The sequence below is a fragment of the Pseudoliparis swirei genome, chromosome 20 (genome assembly GCF_029220125.1).
Source record: "Pseudoliparis swirei isolate HS2019 ecotype Mariana Trench chromosome 20, NWPU_hadal_v1, whole genome shotgun sequence".
Classification (NCBI taxonomy): Eukaryota; Metazoa; Chordata; class Actinopteri; order Perciformes; family Liparidae; genus Pseudoliparis; species Pseudoliparis swirei.
In genome coordinates, this window is record NC_079407.1 from 25,460,508 (window position 1) to 25,477,710 (window position 17,203).

General features: G+C 42.8%; 1 protein-coding gene across 4 annotated transcripts in view; it reads right to left on the bottom strand.

Annotated features, from left to right (window-relative positions):
• Positions 1-7,730, bottom strand: part of kmt2a (lysine (K)-specific methyltransferase 2A) — a 49,220-nt gene extending 41,490 nt beyond the window's left edge. For all 4 annotated transcript variants that reach the window (XM_056441557.1, XM_056441558.1, XM_056441556.1 and 1 more), the window contains exon 1: positions 7,245-7,730. In XM_056441557.1, coding sequence (XP_056297532.1) covers positions 7,245-7,490 — 246 coding nt within the window. In that variant the 5' untranslated portion in view covers positions 7,491-7,730. The remainder of the gene's footprint in view (positions 1-7,244) is intronic.
• Positions 7,731-17,203: the final 9,473 nt, after the last annotated feature.

A 17,203-nucleotide genomic window follows, 5' to 3' on the forward strand; every position in this document is an offset into this window, starting at 1 on the left:
GGAAGTGACGTTTTGACCCGGGGTTCAGTGACATTCGACCCCTCATTGTTCCAGCGGGACTTTGAACCAACGAGAAGGTGTTAAGGGTTTGACTAACCTTTGAGAATAGGTGATTGGCTGATATAAAACTAACACACGATGTACTGGGGAACTCGTTCTTTCGTTCTGATGCTGCAGCAACACCTGTTTCTCCTTGGAACTTGTATCTGCGGAGCCCTGCATCACCACGGAATCCACGATCGTGAGCTTTTGATTATTTGTTAAACTTTCGTTTATACTCCAACGCTGTGTACAAGAAGGGGATGAGTCGTCTCTTTTTCCTGAGAAAGCTTCGATCCTTCCCTTCGTGTGCAAGAAGATGCTGTTATTCTACCTTCCAGTCGGTGGCCTGCGTCAGTGTGCTGTGTCTTGCTGGGGGAGGGGGGGAAGCAGACAGCAGCGGTGACACCAGCCGCCTTAACAAACTGGTTAGGAAGCTGGCATCGGCTGCCAGCTGGGTGAACTGGAGGGTGGGTGGAAGGGAGGTGAAGAAAAAACTGGAAACCATGACCCCCCCCCCACCCTCTCCACCACCTCCTACAGGGACAGAGGGACGACTCCTCCTTTCTCCCTCACGCCGCTCCGCTGCCACAGAGAGATACAGGAACATTCCTGCTATGCACTCTACAACTCTACACCTCTTGCCAGAACAGTTCACCCCTTCCCTTTTTTTTTTTTTTTTTCTTTTTTTTTTTTTTTTTTTTTTTTTTTTTTGTCAAATTTGATTAAATTATATATTAAAATATCTATCTATCTATCTATCTAAATACAGTTAAACTTGATTCATTGCATCCTAGTCCTGATTTCCATCGAGCGCGAGGGGCCCCATCACAACTCACTCTTTAGAGTGTATAAATAGGTGAATGATGACAAGTAGAAAAGAGCTCTACAGCTGTACAGGTCCATAGAGTACGAGGCACTGAACCTCAACTCTAACCGAGTAGATCGAGTAGAGTCTATTTATCATTTATCTCCCTAGGTCAGTGGTTCTCAACCTTTTTTTCAGTGATGTACCCCCTGTGAAATATGTTTACAGCCAAGTACCCCTTTTTTATTTTCTTTGTTGTTGTTTTTTCTTCTTTAACTTATATTAATTTTCTGATTTATTTGATTTTAATTTTGGATAGGAATTTATAAGCATTTTTTGCTTCTACCTATACTGTGTCAGTCTTTCTCTTTTGTATATTATATAGAATAATATTGTATTGTATTTGATTTGATTGACTGAATAAAATACACAAACAAAACAAATTTAGAATATAATATATTCAATTAAGTTGATGAACTTACATTTATTTTTAATTGAATATTTATTGAATAACTATTTTTAAAGGATTTTTTAAAGGATACTAATTTTAAATATATATATTTTTTTTATCTCACGTACCCCCTGCTCCTGGAGTGCCTTCCCGTACCCCCAGGGGTACACGTACCCCCATTTGAGAACCCCTGCCCTAGGTAATAAAACCTATTTTTGCTAAACCATCTGTTTCTAACAACCCAAAACAAAAGACGTGGCAACATTTTAACATCTACTATCAATATACTTTCTGTATTTTGGTAATGTTAAAGCGTTAAACACTTAATAAAATAACTATATCTGTGTTAAATGGGTTAAGCGCACCAACATGGTCCTTTAAAGGTTTTTATCAGCAGCAAATGTTGTCACATAGTCGCTAGTTTATTATGTAGGATTATAATCTACTAGTTCTATTCAACTTTTATTCATTTTTAAATACACGGTTTTACTTCTTTTCATTTTAAAAAACAGCCTCGGGAGTGAATGACACCAACTTTCTGACTTTTAGTTTTTTGCTGAGCTACACCCCCGAGACACTCTTCAGTTAAAAACACATCAGCGATGCCGTTTAGCCGACATTTTTATGTGGAGTGAGCATTATCTGCGGTTTAGCTCGTCAGCGACTGGTCAGATGGTAACTTGGACGGGAATTGGGTTTTGCGTGCAAAGATTATTTTGAACACGGCGGTTATCGTTCTGTTTTGACTCAACATGCAAACCAGAGTATTGATTTGACAACGATGCACATTGTTCACACTCCTCATGTTCTTTTTGAGAGAAACACAATTTAACAATTCAACAGATGACAAGTGCAGCTATCTAAACAGTCTGTGCCTGTTCCCTGTGATAAGACGCCATGAGTTTAAAGTAAGAACTAAGTCCCCCGCTCTAAGAGAGGAAAACGTCAGAAACAAGTTATACGGAGAGAACAAGGGAGGACGTGGATTTTGAGAGGGATGTCAAGAAAGATGTGTTATATTTTCAGGTCTGCTGGTCTGAAAAACAACAGAAAAACAACATGTTTCTTCACACATTCCAGGAAGCATTCCTCTTAGATTTACTGAACAGACACGATGCCTCAACTCTGGCTGGAATGTAAATTGGTGATGAGCTCAGACTCCTATATATTCTCTCTCTCTCTCCCTCCCTCTCACCCTCCCTCCCTCTCTCTCTCACTCTCCCTCTCTCCCTCCCTCCCTCCTCTCTCCCTCCCTCTCTCTCTCCCCTCTCTCTCTCCCTCCCTCCCTCCTCTCTCTCTCTCTCTCCCTCTCTCTCCCTCTCTCTCTCTCCCTCCCTCTCTCTCTCTCTCTCCCCTCTCTCTCCTTCTCTCTCTCTCCCTCTCTCCCTCTCTCACCTCTCTCTCTCCTCTCTCCTCTCTCTCTCCTCTCTCTCTCGCCCTCTCTCTCCCTCTCTCCCTCTCTCTCCTCTCTCTCTCTCCTCTCCCTCTCTCCCTCTCTCTCTCTCCCCTCTCCCTCTCTCTCTCTCCCTCCCTCTCTCCCCCTCTCTCTCTCCCTCCCTCTCTATCCCTCCCTCTCTCCACCTCTCCCTCTCTCCCTCTCTCTCTCCCCTCCCTCTCCCTCTCTCTCTCTCTCCCTCTCTCTCTCCCTCCCTCTCTCCCTCTCTCTCCCTCTCTCTCTCCCTCTCTCTCTCTCTCTCCCTCTCTCCCTCTCCCTCCTCCCCCCAAAGCAGCACATGTGAGTAACACCAAGGGGTTTGTTGTTGTTAAAGATCCAGGCTGAGCCACCGGTCCCAACACCTTCTGTCCGACCCTAAGGACACCGTGGCGGTGCCGTGTGTCCGACCCGAGGGAAGGACACTGTGGCGGTGCCGTGGCGGTGCCGTGGCGGTGCCGTGTGTGACCCGTCGGCCCGGAGCAAAAGGTGGACATTTGTTTTTTCCAAGTGGTCCGAAAACACTCGGTGCAACTGTTTCACATTTGCTCGACGGCACACGGACCAAAACAAACACTTTCCGGGGGCAAGATGACTCGTCTGCCTGCACCTCGCACATAAGGATACGAGAACAGCTCAACGGCCAAGACAAACAGACTGATTGGCACGTGTGCGTGGTGCGTGTCACACACACACACACACACACACACCCTCTCCTACCCACCCAAGTAGGCAGCTTGAATTTTAAGTTCTAATCAAAATAAAGACAAAGAAGACACGCCTACCCCTGAGTGCAATAGGGGACAGAAAGTCTGACACCCCTACCCCACCACACACACCCCCCCACACACACACACACACTCTCTCCCTCACTCACTCACACACACAAAGAGTAAGAAAGACAACACAATTGCCGCCTTTCTCCCAGTCGGGCAACTCCTAAAGCATTCTGCTGTAGCAGAATAAAGCCATGGATGGGAGGGTCTGTGACTAATGCTCCACCCAGCGTTGTCCCGTTGGGAGGGGTGGGGGTGGGGGTGTGTGCGTGTGTGTGTGTGTGTGTGGGGGGGGGGGGGGGGGTTCGCCCCGCACTCTTTGATATCCCTGCCTGTGCTCTTTCAGCCGCCCCGCACTTTGTGAGAGCTAGAATAAAAGCAGACACAAAGCTTCCTGCTCCAATCCACACGCTGTCTCGGGGATGGGTAAGCGGGTAGAGGGGGGTGAGGATAGGGGGGTGAGAGGGGGGGGGGGGTTCTTCCATATAAATAGGCCAAACACCTGCTGGACTGAAGCCCCCTTCCGCTCAAACACACTATTTCTAAACCAGTGAGGCAAAGAGACATTTGGGTTGATACATGCATTCAGCTGTCCTTTTGTATCAATGATTAAACATGGGTCATATGTGAGTGGAATAGATGCAGCAGAAGGCGACTTTATAACGGACAAGGAACACACACAAAAGGAGAAAAATGATGCAGAGTATGCCGAGGTGGAAAGTGAAGATTGCGGTTGAGGTTATCGGGGTAATAAAGGTCACACATTTACAACATGATCTAAACGGCTGCACCCAAAATAAGCAGCAGCAATTTGGCCAGATCAAGAAAATTAATTCCCGACACACATACAAAAGCTAACAAATGCCTTCATTTGGAAGGCAACAGCCGACAAGCGCCCTTTTGAGTCACCCAATAGGCTTAGTAATCCATTCCAAAGTGGCAGCTGTCAGAAGAAAAGTTGCTCTGCCTCTCAGACGGGGTTGTGTTTGTCTGAAGTGGATTTGGGCCTTTCTGCCTGGATGGAGGAAGGAGGGGTCGCCAAGTGTCCGGCTGGTGCTCTGTTCAGGGTCGCCCAGAGAGCTCAGCAGGCTGCGGTGAGCCTGAACAATCGTGCCCTGGTCTGGCCAGACAGGCACTACACAGCCTCTCAATGGAAATCACCATGCTGTGTCCCCGCAGCCTCCAGAGGCTTCGGGTTCCACGGGGGATTTAATGGTCCAGTCTGTCTCCCCACATCCCAAAATACTGCTATGGGAAGGTGTTACTACTTCCTACTTTAAAAGCCATTAACCTATAACGATGGTATTCGCACATTAATATTTCTCTAAAATATAATAAGGCTGTGATGTACAGCACGGATGCACATACACAATTAAGGAAATCAATAGTCTGTGTCTGCAATTGTCATTATATTCAAGTTGCACAAGTATGTGTGTACTCATCCAAAATAGTGTTATATTATTACCCATTGTCAGTCTTTCAAAGTAGTAGCAATTTTTTAAACTCAAAAATAATACTTCAAGTAAAATGTGTTTCTCCAGAAAACCACAAACCATTGATTTTAAGTACAAATGTACAATAACACTAAAAAAAGATCTAAATCCCATGCTTTGAGAGCACTTTATATATATATATATATATTTATATATATATAATGAAAGTTGTATAGTCATTTAATGGTAAAGTCTACATACATTGTAAACACTGTTATACTATTGTTAGTCCTTATGAGTAAGGGGTCAGAGGGATTCTTCAGAAAGGATTCAGTTTACAAATAAGATATTTCTAATAAAATGCATATTATGAAACTTTAATGTCAAAAGTACAGGAAGAAGTCGGACTACTATAGTATAGCAGCAGCTTTTATAATCTCCAAAACATGATTGTAAAGTATATATTTCAGATTTTTTTGTTGATTTTTTTAAACATAGCTAAATGGCTAACTAGTATGCATGCAAATACAGCTGCGCTTCAACCAAAGAAGCCATCTGGTGGAGCAGTGGAGTCGGTGGTAAACATCCACACACGGCGGAGCGTTCCTCCCACTGCGATGAGCGCACGCTGCTCATCGCGAAGAAGGAAGATGGTGAGGCGAACACACCCCCACAGCACACGGTCCGGCAACAAGAGAGGCTCGTTGTTATCGTAGCCAGCACTGCAGGCGCACTGTCAACTAGCAAGTCTCATTTTTGAGATTTAAAAAATTAAAATTTAAAAAACGAAGCGAAATAACACACACACACACACACACACACGCTCAGTAGCCCGCTAGCTTTTAAAATCGCTGAGGAAAAAGTGATTCCGAGTGGCTCTGGCTGCGGCACCAACCAGTTTCTCCAAAGCATTATAAAACCGATGTTATATTGGTAATATCTTCGTAGTGACTGTGTGTGGAGAAGGGGGGGGGACATGTCCACCTCCCGTTTCTCCTGTGCATCAGCAATAGCCCCGGTGGCTAGCGTGGCGTAGTGCGTAGCATGGTAGCTGACTCCTAGCTTAACACTCAAACAGCCCTGGTGATGATTTTAGTTTTGTGTATGAAGCTCCATTCAACTTCAGCTCCAATTCTTTTTAAACACCCCCCGACGTGATGCTGCGCCGAGCGGCGTTCACGTGAAACCCGCAGCAGCGCCTTCTGGTGCACACAAAAAACGTGCGCCGTTAACGTCGCTTCCGACATGATGATGTTATAGTTTTTTTTTAGCTGTAAGATGTGGACAGCTAGCATGCGAGCTAACCGATCAGCTAGGTTAGCCGAGCCTCGTTTACACCTCACTTGCAAACAAACAGACCCTCGAGCTAATGTTGTAATTAATGAGTTGTTTAGCTGGACATATACATCATAGATATATGAACGAGTGAGCGAGGGAATAAGGAAGATACATTTCTCTGATACGTTATAAACAAGACGCTAAATTCACGTTAGCTCGTCACAAAAACACAACTGTGTACTCTCGTCGCCTTCAAAATGACATGTCTTCTTTTTAAACATACTCCACGCTATCGTGAAGGTATCGTGCTGTTACACCACGGGGAGGTGACGACAAGGTGCTGACATTATACGTTACTGTGAAGTAAAGATTTAAGTCAATACGGGACGATAACTTTTCCTGTGTTGACGTTAACGTTACAAGGCTTTACGTTAAAGCTAATGTCAAGTGAAGCTAACAGTTTTACTCGTAAACCGGTTGTAACGGCGAAGTTACACGAGGAACTTGTTATGCGTTAACTGCACTTTATGTCGGGATTAACCAGATAACACGGGGGGTTTCTCCTGTGTTTTGACCGGGCTTAGCAGGAGTTACGTTAGCAACCAATTCATCCAAACTGTGTGGATGTAGCCTGTCCTCTTTACTCCACTGAGAGGAACAAAACTTTCTTTTCAGTTGGACCTTTTGAGACCATAAATCTGAGAACCGTTTTGACGTGTTTGTGTTGTTTGTAAATCAAAGTTGACCTTATGGCGTGTCAAGTGTGTAGTTTTAAGGCCACGACGACCCAACGCAAAGTTCACAGAGCATCCTTGAGAAATGACAAGTTTGCTCATAGCCACCACTTCACGTCGGGAGGAAAAAGATGGGGCAGCGTTTTTGGGGGCAGAGAGAGAGAGAGAGAGAAACCGTTAGCGTTCCATCTCCAACGGCTCTCCCAGGGAAACCGCGCTCCGCGGTTGACTAACCAAAAGCTCCCCGGGGTTACCGTCGGGCTGCCCCCTCCGTCCCGTCCTGCGCTTCTTACCTCCTCGCTGCTCGAGTCACTCGATTCCCCCAAAACATCCCGAAATTTCTGCAGGTTGCTCCCGATAACCGACGAGACCTGTAGTGCAGCATCAAAGCCGGGTCCGAGCCCAGCTGCGATGGGGTGGGCTCCCGAGACACTCCGCAGAGAGGCAGTCACCCTTATTCGGCCCGCTCTCCTCCCGGTACCGGAGTTGCAGCTCCCTCCGGGCCGAGCGGGGAACCGCCACCGACAGCTGTGCGCCATTTTACACTCTCTGCCTGTCTGCCCTGCGATCAGAGATACCTCGGTGGGCGGAACCCTAACCCAGCACTCCACATAAACAACCTCTACCACAGCGCTCCGCTCTCACTGGCCGACATGTCGGAATACAGGTTGCGGGGCGGAACTGAAGAAACGCGACAATGCATTTTCTCGGCGGCGCTGATTCAGAGTCTGCATGGCCGAAGCCTAACCACGTTCAGGGGCTTTGCCCGGGAAAGGCGCCTCGCACTTGAATCACGAGGAAAGAACAAGACCGTTACCTTGTGGTGTGGTTTCCCCCAAACAATGAGAGTGAGAAGCTTTTTATTATTAGCTTCTGCCAAACTCTGAAGATGAAAACAAACTATGATATAAAAAAGCAATATTGTGGTAGAAATTGTATTAAGGTTGCAATTAATTCTCCACCCCCAGGGAGCTCATATTGCTCTGCTGCCCCACTCCCAACAACACTCTTATTACACTATTTTACAAGATACATTATTGTTTAATGCATGAAATTGCATGCATATATATATACAGGACTGTCTCAGAAAATTAGAATATTGTGATAAAGTTCTTTATTTTCTGTAATGCAATTAAAAAAACAAAAATGTCATGCATTCTGGATTCATTACAAATCAACTGAAATATTGCAAGCCTTTTATTCTTTTAATATTGCTGATTATGGCTTACAGCTTAAGAAAACTCAAATATCCTATCTCTAAATATTAGAATATCATGAAAAAGTATACTAGTAGGGTATTAAACAAATCACTTGAATCGTCTAATTAACTCGAAACACCTGGAAACACATTTTCAAATGTTTGATTTTGTTTTGCTGTTATAAATCTTTTTTTTTACTTGGTCTGAGGAAATATTCAAATTTTATGAGATAGGATTTTAGAGTTTTCTTAAGCTGTAAGCCATAATCAGCCATATTAAAAGAATAAAAGGCTTGCAATATTTCAGTTGATTTGTAATGAATCCAGAATGCATGACATTTTTGTTTTTTTAATTGCATTACAGAAAATAAAGAACTTTATCACAATATTCTAATTTTCTGAGACAGTCCTGTATATATATATCCTCCTGAGAACCGAGGGTAAATAGTGTCTTCCATCTTCTGATTTCTTTGGATTTGACATTTTACAATTTAAACATTTTGAAAATTCTTTTGGATTTGAAATTGTACAGCATGTCCACCGTAGTGGACTTCAGGATAATTTTTATGTGAAAAGATGGAAAAATATAGAAGATAAACTAACAAATTAAGTCTGTAGAGTGATATTAAACTAATAATACATTCAACTTGATTATTAAACTAATTCATTCATCATCTGGATTGTTTTGTTTGTTGGTTGATGGATGGTAGAACATTTTTTATTAAAACTGAACATCTGATGTCCAAAACTAACTTAGAACCAATATATTTATTTTAATTTTGATTACCTAAACTAATCGTTTGTTCATCATTCTTAACTGTTCTTCATTTATTATTTTGCATGTTTTATTTTTAGCTGTGATATTCCTGGAAATGTAGAGAGATATCCTGCATTTGGTACACCTCATATACAATGTTGAGTCATTAAATACATACATTTTGTCCCGGTGGTCACTATAATTGACATTCATAAAAGGACTATTCATTTAATAAACAAATAACTGAAATGCTTTCAGAACTAAATATATAATTCCTGACAAAAAAGATATATGAATATCATCGTAAAAAAGACAATAATTAAGCGATATTTCAATTAACCTTTGCCTTTCCTTAAAATGTGTCAAAAGTATTAGGAAGTTGTCATCATCCCACCCCTACACATGTATCACTGGAAAGCCCCGGATGTCCTCTTGAGAGTGCAGCAGAACTTGAGAGGAGAACTCAAATGAGTCAAAGAAGAGATGCAAAACCAAAATGTCCACCACAGAAGACACACAAATGAATGGGCTGGGTCTTAGGAGGACATATATATATATATATATATATATATATATAGACTACCGTTCAAAAGTTTGGGGTCATCCAGACAATTTCGTGTTTTCCATGAAAACTCACTTTTATTTATCAAATGAATTGAAAATTGAATAGAAAATATAGTCAAGACATTGACAAGGTTAGAAATAATGATTAATATTTGAAGTATTAATTCTTCAAACTTCAAGCTCAAAGGAAGGCCAGTTGTATAGCTTATATCACCAGCATAACTGTTTTCAGCTGTGCTAACATAATTGCACAAGGGTTTTCTAATCAGATATTAGTCTTCTAAGGCGATTAGCAAACACAATGTACCATTAGAACACTGGAGTGATAGTTGATGGAAATGGGCCTCTATACACCTCTGGAGATATTTCATTAGAAACCAGACGTTTCCACCTAGAATAGTCATTTACCACATTAACAATGTATAGTGTGGATTTTTGATTAATGTTATCTTTATTGAAAAAACTGTGCTTTTCTTTGAAAAATAAAGACATTTCTAAGTGACCCCAAACTTTTGAACGGTAGTGTATATATATATATATATATATATATATATATATATGCAGCTTAACAAAGTAAAAACCTAACATAAGGCTATAAACAAACCACACAGTATACATAAGGAGATTATTCCTGCCCAGTGCAATAAGACTTTAGAATAAATCACCTCTCACTCAACTATAACACTGTTACACTGTTGTTGTTTTGGTTACATCTTTGCAATATTGTTTTGTTAATTCATTTAATATTATTATATTATATATATATATATTGTGCATTTCATATTTATTATTGCTATACTTGCAATAAGAATGGTCTCGTTCGGGGTATCTGCTGACGTATTTGAAATTGTAGAACGAAAATATTAAAAATCTCTTAAGATGGTGTTTACCACATACCTTATTTTAGGCATCTAACCAAAAATCCATTAAAAAAATTGACTTCGAGACAAGGGGCCATGGAAGTGCAAAGCTCATATTTGTTTTATGACTATTGCGAATATTACTCAGACTATCATTATATTATATTAACTGTGTCACAGGGGGATTAGGGTGGACCCAAATGCACGACTCAGCAGACAGATAATGCAAATAAAGATCCTTTACTGAGAGCGTCATCAGTTACGGAACAGACAGAATAATCAAACACACTGTGGAACGCTCGAAGGCTTGGTCTGAGAAACACAAGACAATCTGGCAGAGGACAAGTGAGGGAACCTAAGTAGACAGGGACTAACGAGGGAATGGGCAACAGGTGAGACGGGCATGAAGACCAGGTGAAGGTAATGAGGGACTAACGAGGTGATCAGAGGCAGGTGAAGGGAGTTGGACTGACGAGATGGGAAGCAGGATCTGGAATGACGTGATAGTTAGTAAGACAGGATGAAAACAACTAATAACTAGAATGGGCACTCGGTAGAGCGCATACCTTCGCATATCACAAGATTGGGCATTGAGTTATGAACATGTTGGCATTAGTTGCATGCCAATTGGACAAAAATGTATCGTGCTATGGTAAAAAAAAGATGTTGACCTTTCCATGACCTTGACCTTGACCTTTGACCCGATTGATCCCAAAATCTAATCAAATGGTCCCCGGATAATAACCAATCATCCCACCAAATTGCATGCGATTCAAGAAGATTTTGACCTGTTCATGACCTTTGACCTTGACCTTTGACCCGATTGATCCCAAAATCTAATGGTCCCCGGATAATAACCAATCATCCCACCAAAGGAGATCAACCAAGGCAAGAGAAGCTAACCAATGCCACAGCGAAGTGGATCGCTACAGACTGCAGGTCGGTTAGTCTTGTGGAAGACGTCGGTCCGAGAAACATTTTGAGAATCTCAACAAATGACGGCAGGTATGAGACGCCCTCAAGACACACATCACACGGAGAATACACGAGTTGTATGAAAAGGAGAGGACTGCTAAAGCGACAGCTTCACAACGTGCTGTTGCTCTCACTGGGGACGACTGGACATCACTCGGTAACCACAATTAGGCCAACGGGTTTCTGAATCATGGCATTGTTCATAGCTGGTTCGTTTACACATGAAACCCATGTTACCCTCCACGTTTGCTGTTGGTTGAGTTAATCTGATTGAACTGTAAATCTTGTTCATAGCCTCCTGTAGGACTGTACAAAGGGAAGAGCTATGTTAGAAAATAAAAAATGTCTTTACAATTCAATACACCTTGGCTAACTTCCTTCTGTTTGTCGTTTTCTGGTTTACGTGAATGTAATCACATTTTTGGTGCTTCACCACACTAACATTAATGCCCTGGCAGTGGCAATAAGCTTTAGTTTTGTATTTGTTTTGATAACATTGTTTAAGTTGAGATTTACACAAAGTATTTATTTTATTTAACTGCTACTATATACAAATGATGATGTTAAGTGCTTGTTTGCACAACATATTTTATGGCACTTTCATTCATATGGCAGAACATTTAAAATAGAAGTGCGCTATATACTACTTTTGAATTAATTATTGGATTTTGCGTATACAAATGCGATTAATCACGATTAAAAAATGTAATCGTTGCCCAGCCCTAGTATGTATATATATATGTGTGTATATATTTATATATATACATGTATATATATGTATATGTATATATATACACACATATATATATATATATGTATATGTACAGGACTGTCTCAGAAAATTAGAATATTGTGATAAAGTTCTTTATTTTCTGTAATGCAATTTAAAAAACAAAAATGTCATGCATTCTGGATTCATTACAAATCAACTGAAATATTGCAAGCCTTTTATTCTTTTAATATTGCTGATTATGGCTTACAGCTTAAGAAAACTCTAAAATCCTATCTCATAAAATTTGAATATTTCCTCATACCAAGTTAAAAAAAAGATTTATAACAGCAAAACAAAATCAAACATTTGAAAATGTGTTTCCAGGTGTTTTGAGTTAATTAGACGATTCAAGTGATTTGTTTAATACCCTACTAGTATACTTTTTCATGATATTCTAATATTTAGAGATAGGATATTTGAGTTTTCTTAAGCTGTAAGCCATAATCAGCAATATTAAAAGAATAAAAGGCTTGCAATATTTCAGTTGATTTGTAATGAATCCAGAATGCATGACATTTTTGTTTTTTTAATTGCATTACAGAAAATAAAGAACTTTATCACAATATTCTAATTTTCTGAGACAGTCCTGTATGTATGTATATATATATATATATGTGTGTGTATATATATATGATAGATAGATCTATCTATATATATATATATATATATATATATATAAAGAGTCTCGTGATGCTCGATAACGTGTGATTGTTTCATTCAGTCAAACTTTGGAGGATATCACTTATTAGTGAATGTAGAAAGCGTTAAACACTATTTTCAGAAACAGTGACAATGAAAATATTAAACCACGTTTATGCCAAAAAAGTAGCCGGACACTGCAGGGAATCGAACCCCATCCCAGTAAACCAGGAGTACCATTACCAGTGCCTTTGTTCTTTTGGAGGCTTGTGGGTTATTTTAATTTCTAGTTAACTAGGATAAAATTAAAATAAATAAGTAAAATAAATAAATGAATATATTAAATTAAATGAATAAATAAATAAAATAATTTTAAAAAAGGAAAGTAAATAAATGAATATAATAAATTAATTAAATAAGTAAAATAAATAAAATGAATTAAATAAATGAATTAAATTAAATAAATAGGCGAAAGCCCGGCCACCAGATGCTCGCCGACGAGCTCCCCTCCTGGGTCTGGCTCCGGGAGGGTGCCCCGGTTTCCCTTGTCCGGGCGAGGTAGCTGAAGACCGTGTGCTGCTATTCATCAGGGTTTTTGAACCGCTCTTAGTCTGGACTCTCACCCGAGACCTGTTTGCCTTGGGAGACCCCCGGACAACATAGCTCCCGGGATCACTGAGCCTCTCAAACTCCTCCACCACGTTAAGGTGGCGATTCACGGAGGAGATATAAATATAATGAATTAAATAAATTAAATGAATTAATTAAATAAATAGATCTTCTCGGTTTTCTGTTGATAAAAGTTGAGAGTCTCCTGGTCGTTGGTGTTCTTCAAGGCAGATCTCAGTTTCTCATTCTCAACAGTGAGCCGATTACCGACACTTCAGGGTATCGAACCCCATCCCAGTAAACCAGGAGTACCATTACCAGTGCCATTTTTCTTTTGGAGGCCCCCCCTCCCCATCCCTCCTTCATGACTTTGTATCTGTATTTTTCCAAACGACTGAATGTTCTGTATACACCGTTCTGTATACCCCAACTTCTTGGAAGTGGTATTATTCTTCATTCCTGTGTTTGCAAAATCAATACAAAATCATAAAGTAAGTAAAACAAAATAAAACAAAACAAAACAACAACAAAAAGAAATAAAAGTTTGAATCCTCTCAGAATCCTCGACCTCGAGGTCGAGCGGCCTCGAGGTCGAGCGGCCTTTGTTTCACCGTCTCGTTCAGAGCTGCCATGACTCCAGCTGGTCTTTGTTGTTGACCTGTCCGTGTGGAGCTCCGTTTGGAGGGAAGTCTTTTCTTTAGTCACAGACGATTATTTTCCAATCGCTCGAGATTCAGTGTTCTCAAACTTGATCTTGTTGTTAGCCACCATCTCGGTCGTAGCTCTGACCGAGACCTTTAGCCCCGCAAAGGGCTTTCTCCAGTGGCTCAGTTCTCCGTGCGTGGGTCTTCTGAGCGTCGTCACTGGTTGTAACGTTCCTATGATGGATGATGCAGGGTTTCTACGCGAAAAGCTGCATATCTCAGATTAAATGATTTTCTTGATCAACGGAATCCTCCGTATTTATAAAACGAATCTTGGTGTTTTCCACCTTTTCCTGCGGATCGATCTTCAGGGTTTCATCAAACTTGATCTCGTTGTTATCCATAATCTCGGTCAGATCCCTGACCGAGCCTGTTGCCCCGCAAAGGGCTTGTTGAGTGGCTGAGTTGTCCACGTCCACGCATGGATCAATTCAGCCCACTCTTTGATGGTAACAACCTTCTGGTTGATTATGCAGGGGTTCTGCTCAAATGTTTTGGGCAGCTGCATACCTCCAGTATATTACTTTTCTTGATCAACGGAAGCCTCCGTATTTATCAATTGGATCTTGATGTTTCTCCCTCGATCTTCAGGGTTTTATAAATCTTGATCTCATCCATCGTCTCGGTCGTAGCTCTGACCGAGACCTTTAGCCCCGCAAAGGGCTTTCTCCAGTGGCTCAGTTCTCCGTGCGTGGGTCTTCTGAGCGTCGTCACTGGTGGTAACGTTCTCTTGATGGATGATGCAAGGCTGCATTTCTCCAATGACTGTTGTTTGTTGATACATGTCTTCTGTAGCTAACAAGTTGATCTTGTCTGAGTGCGCTTTGTTTCTCTGTGCGCTTTGGTTCTCTGTGCGGTTTGGTTCTCTGTGTGTGTTGTGCCGAAATACTCAATAATGCTCTAAGAAACTGAAATTGTTGTCTCCTATATATTGGCATCCGTGACAACACTGATTAAAGCCCCCCCCCCCCCCCCCATCCCTCCTTCATGACTTTGTATCTGTATTTTTCCAAACGCCTGAATGTTCTGTATACACCGTTCTGTATACCCCACCTTCTTGGAAGTGGTATTCTTCATTCCTGTGTTTTCAAAAATCAATACAAAATCATAAAGTAAATGTAAAAAATAAAAAAAACAAAAAACAAAAAGAAATAAAAGCTTGAATCCTCTCAGCGCCTTAAGCTGCGTTTACTCCTGAGAGTTTTAGCGGCTTATCTCCATGGCTTTACCCGCGTATGACTTTAAACACCGTAAAGTCTTTTCTTTGACATCGGTACTAAATTCTCAACGATCCCATCTCACATCAACTCTGAATCCTCTCAGCGCCTTATGCTGCGTTTACTTGCCTGAGTTTACCCGCTTGAGCTTTGATGGCTTTTCGCGGTTTCACGTGACTCGCTTACACACCCACACAACCTGCCATTGGCAGGGCGACGCCTCCTGGCCTTCACGACACCGTTAGCTAGACACCTCGTACTTTTGAAGTGGAAACACGTTCTCCCGCCGACACATAACAGTTGGTTTAAAGAGATCCTAAATCATATAAAACTTTTAAAGATCCGATTTGGACCACCGTTTCCAGCGCCACTTTTCATAACGCTGATCGGCTTTCCCAACTCTGCTTCTTCATCTGCAGCTGATTCTCCATCGTCTGCGCTGTCTTCCTCGTTACCGCCGAGAGGCCCTCATGACGTCGAAAAACGTAACCATGCACGACCTGCCGCCGATCGATCTCTTCTCTCCTTCTTCGCTGCCTCTATCTCTGGCCAAAAGATCATTCTACAAAAAACTAAATTCAATCTTCTTTCTCTAACCCATTAAACTCCTCTCTATCTTTTCCAACCTCCTTGACCTCCCCTGTCCCCCTCCTTCCACACTTCTAGCGAGCCACTTTGTCGTCTCCTTTACAAACTAGATGGACGACATACGCTCCTCCTTCACTAATCCATCTTCTCTCACTACACTTCCATTAACTTCTTCTTCATCTCCCTCTCTTTCCTCTTTCAGCTCCCGGTCTCCTGATCAGGTTCTTACCTTAGTAACCTACGGCGCCCGACCACCTGACCTCTTGACCCCATCCCATCTCACATTCTCCAGGCTGTTGCTTCTGACCTTCTAACCTTTCTCACCCATCTTATCAACAGCTGCTTCTCAACCGTCCTTTTCCCTAACCCTCTGAAGGAGGCGAGAGTGAACCGTCTCCTGAAGGGAACCACCCTTAACCCGTCTGAAGTCAACGACTACAGACCTTTCTCTCTTCTTCTCTTTCTCTCCAGAACTCTAGAGCGATCCATCTTCAACCAAGTGTCCTCCTCTCTCCACAGAGAGACTCCAGCAGAATCTGCAGGACCAGTAAAGGAGCGGCGGACCAGCGAGAGCTTCTTCAGTCCCAGCTTGAAGAAGCTCCAGAGCCAGATCTCCAACAGGCCTCCGAGGAGCAAGTGGGACCAACACTTGATCCCATGATGCAAAGGTAACAAAACCTAAAGAAACTTCCTAGACGCACACTCGCATAGCGAGTGTCGAAATCTTGAGTGTGCGGCGTACGAGTCTTGATGTGCGTCGCAGTGTGGCGGCGGCGTGCGGTGAGTGTGCGAGTGTGCGTGCGGCGGTGTGCGGCGAGTGGCGGTGTCTGAGTGTGCAGTGCGTGGCCGCGGCAGTGTCTGCGGCGAGTGGCGGTGTCAGTGCTCTGGTCTTGTGGCAGTGTGCAGCGTCGGCGTCTGGTAGTGCAGTGCGTGCGTGCGAGTGTGCGGTGTGCGGCGAGTATGCAGTGGGTGGCGGTGTGCGAGTGTATGAGTGTGGCGGTGTGCGTGCAAGCGTGCGGCGAGTGTCTGGCGTGTGGCGGTGTCTGCGGCGTCTGGCGTGCGGTGTATGGCGTGCGGCGTCGTGCAGTGTGCGGCGAAGTGTGTGCAGTGTGCGGCGAGAGTGTCACAGTGTGCGGTGTGCGTGCGGTGTGCGGCGGTGTGCGTGTGAGTGTGCGGCGGTGTGCTGTGTGCGGCGACGTGCGGTGTCAGTGTGCGGCGGCGTAGCGGCGTCTGGCTGCGTCGCGGCGTACAAGTGGGCGTACAAGTGTGCGGCGGCGTCGGCGTGCGAGTGTACGGCGGTGTTGCGGCGAGTGTGGCGGCGAGTGTGCGTGCGGCGTACAAGTGCGGCGGTGTGAGCGAGTGTGCGAGT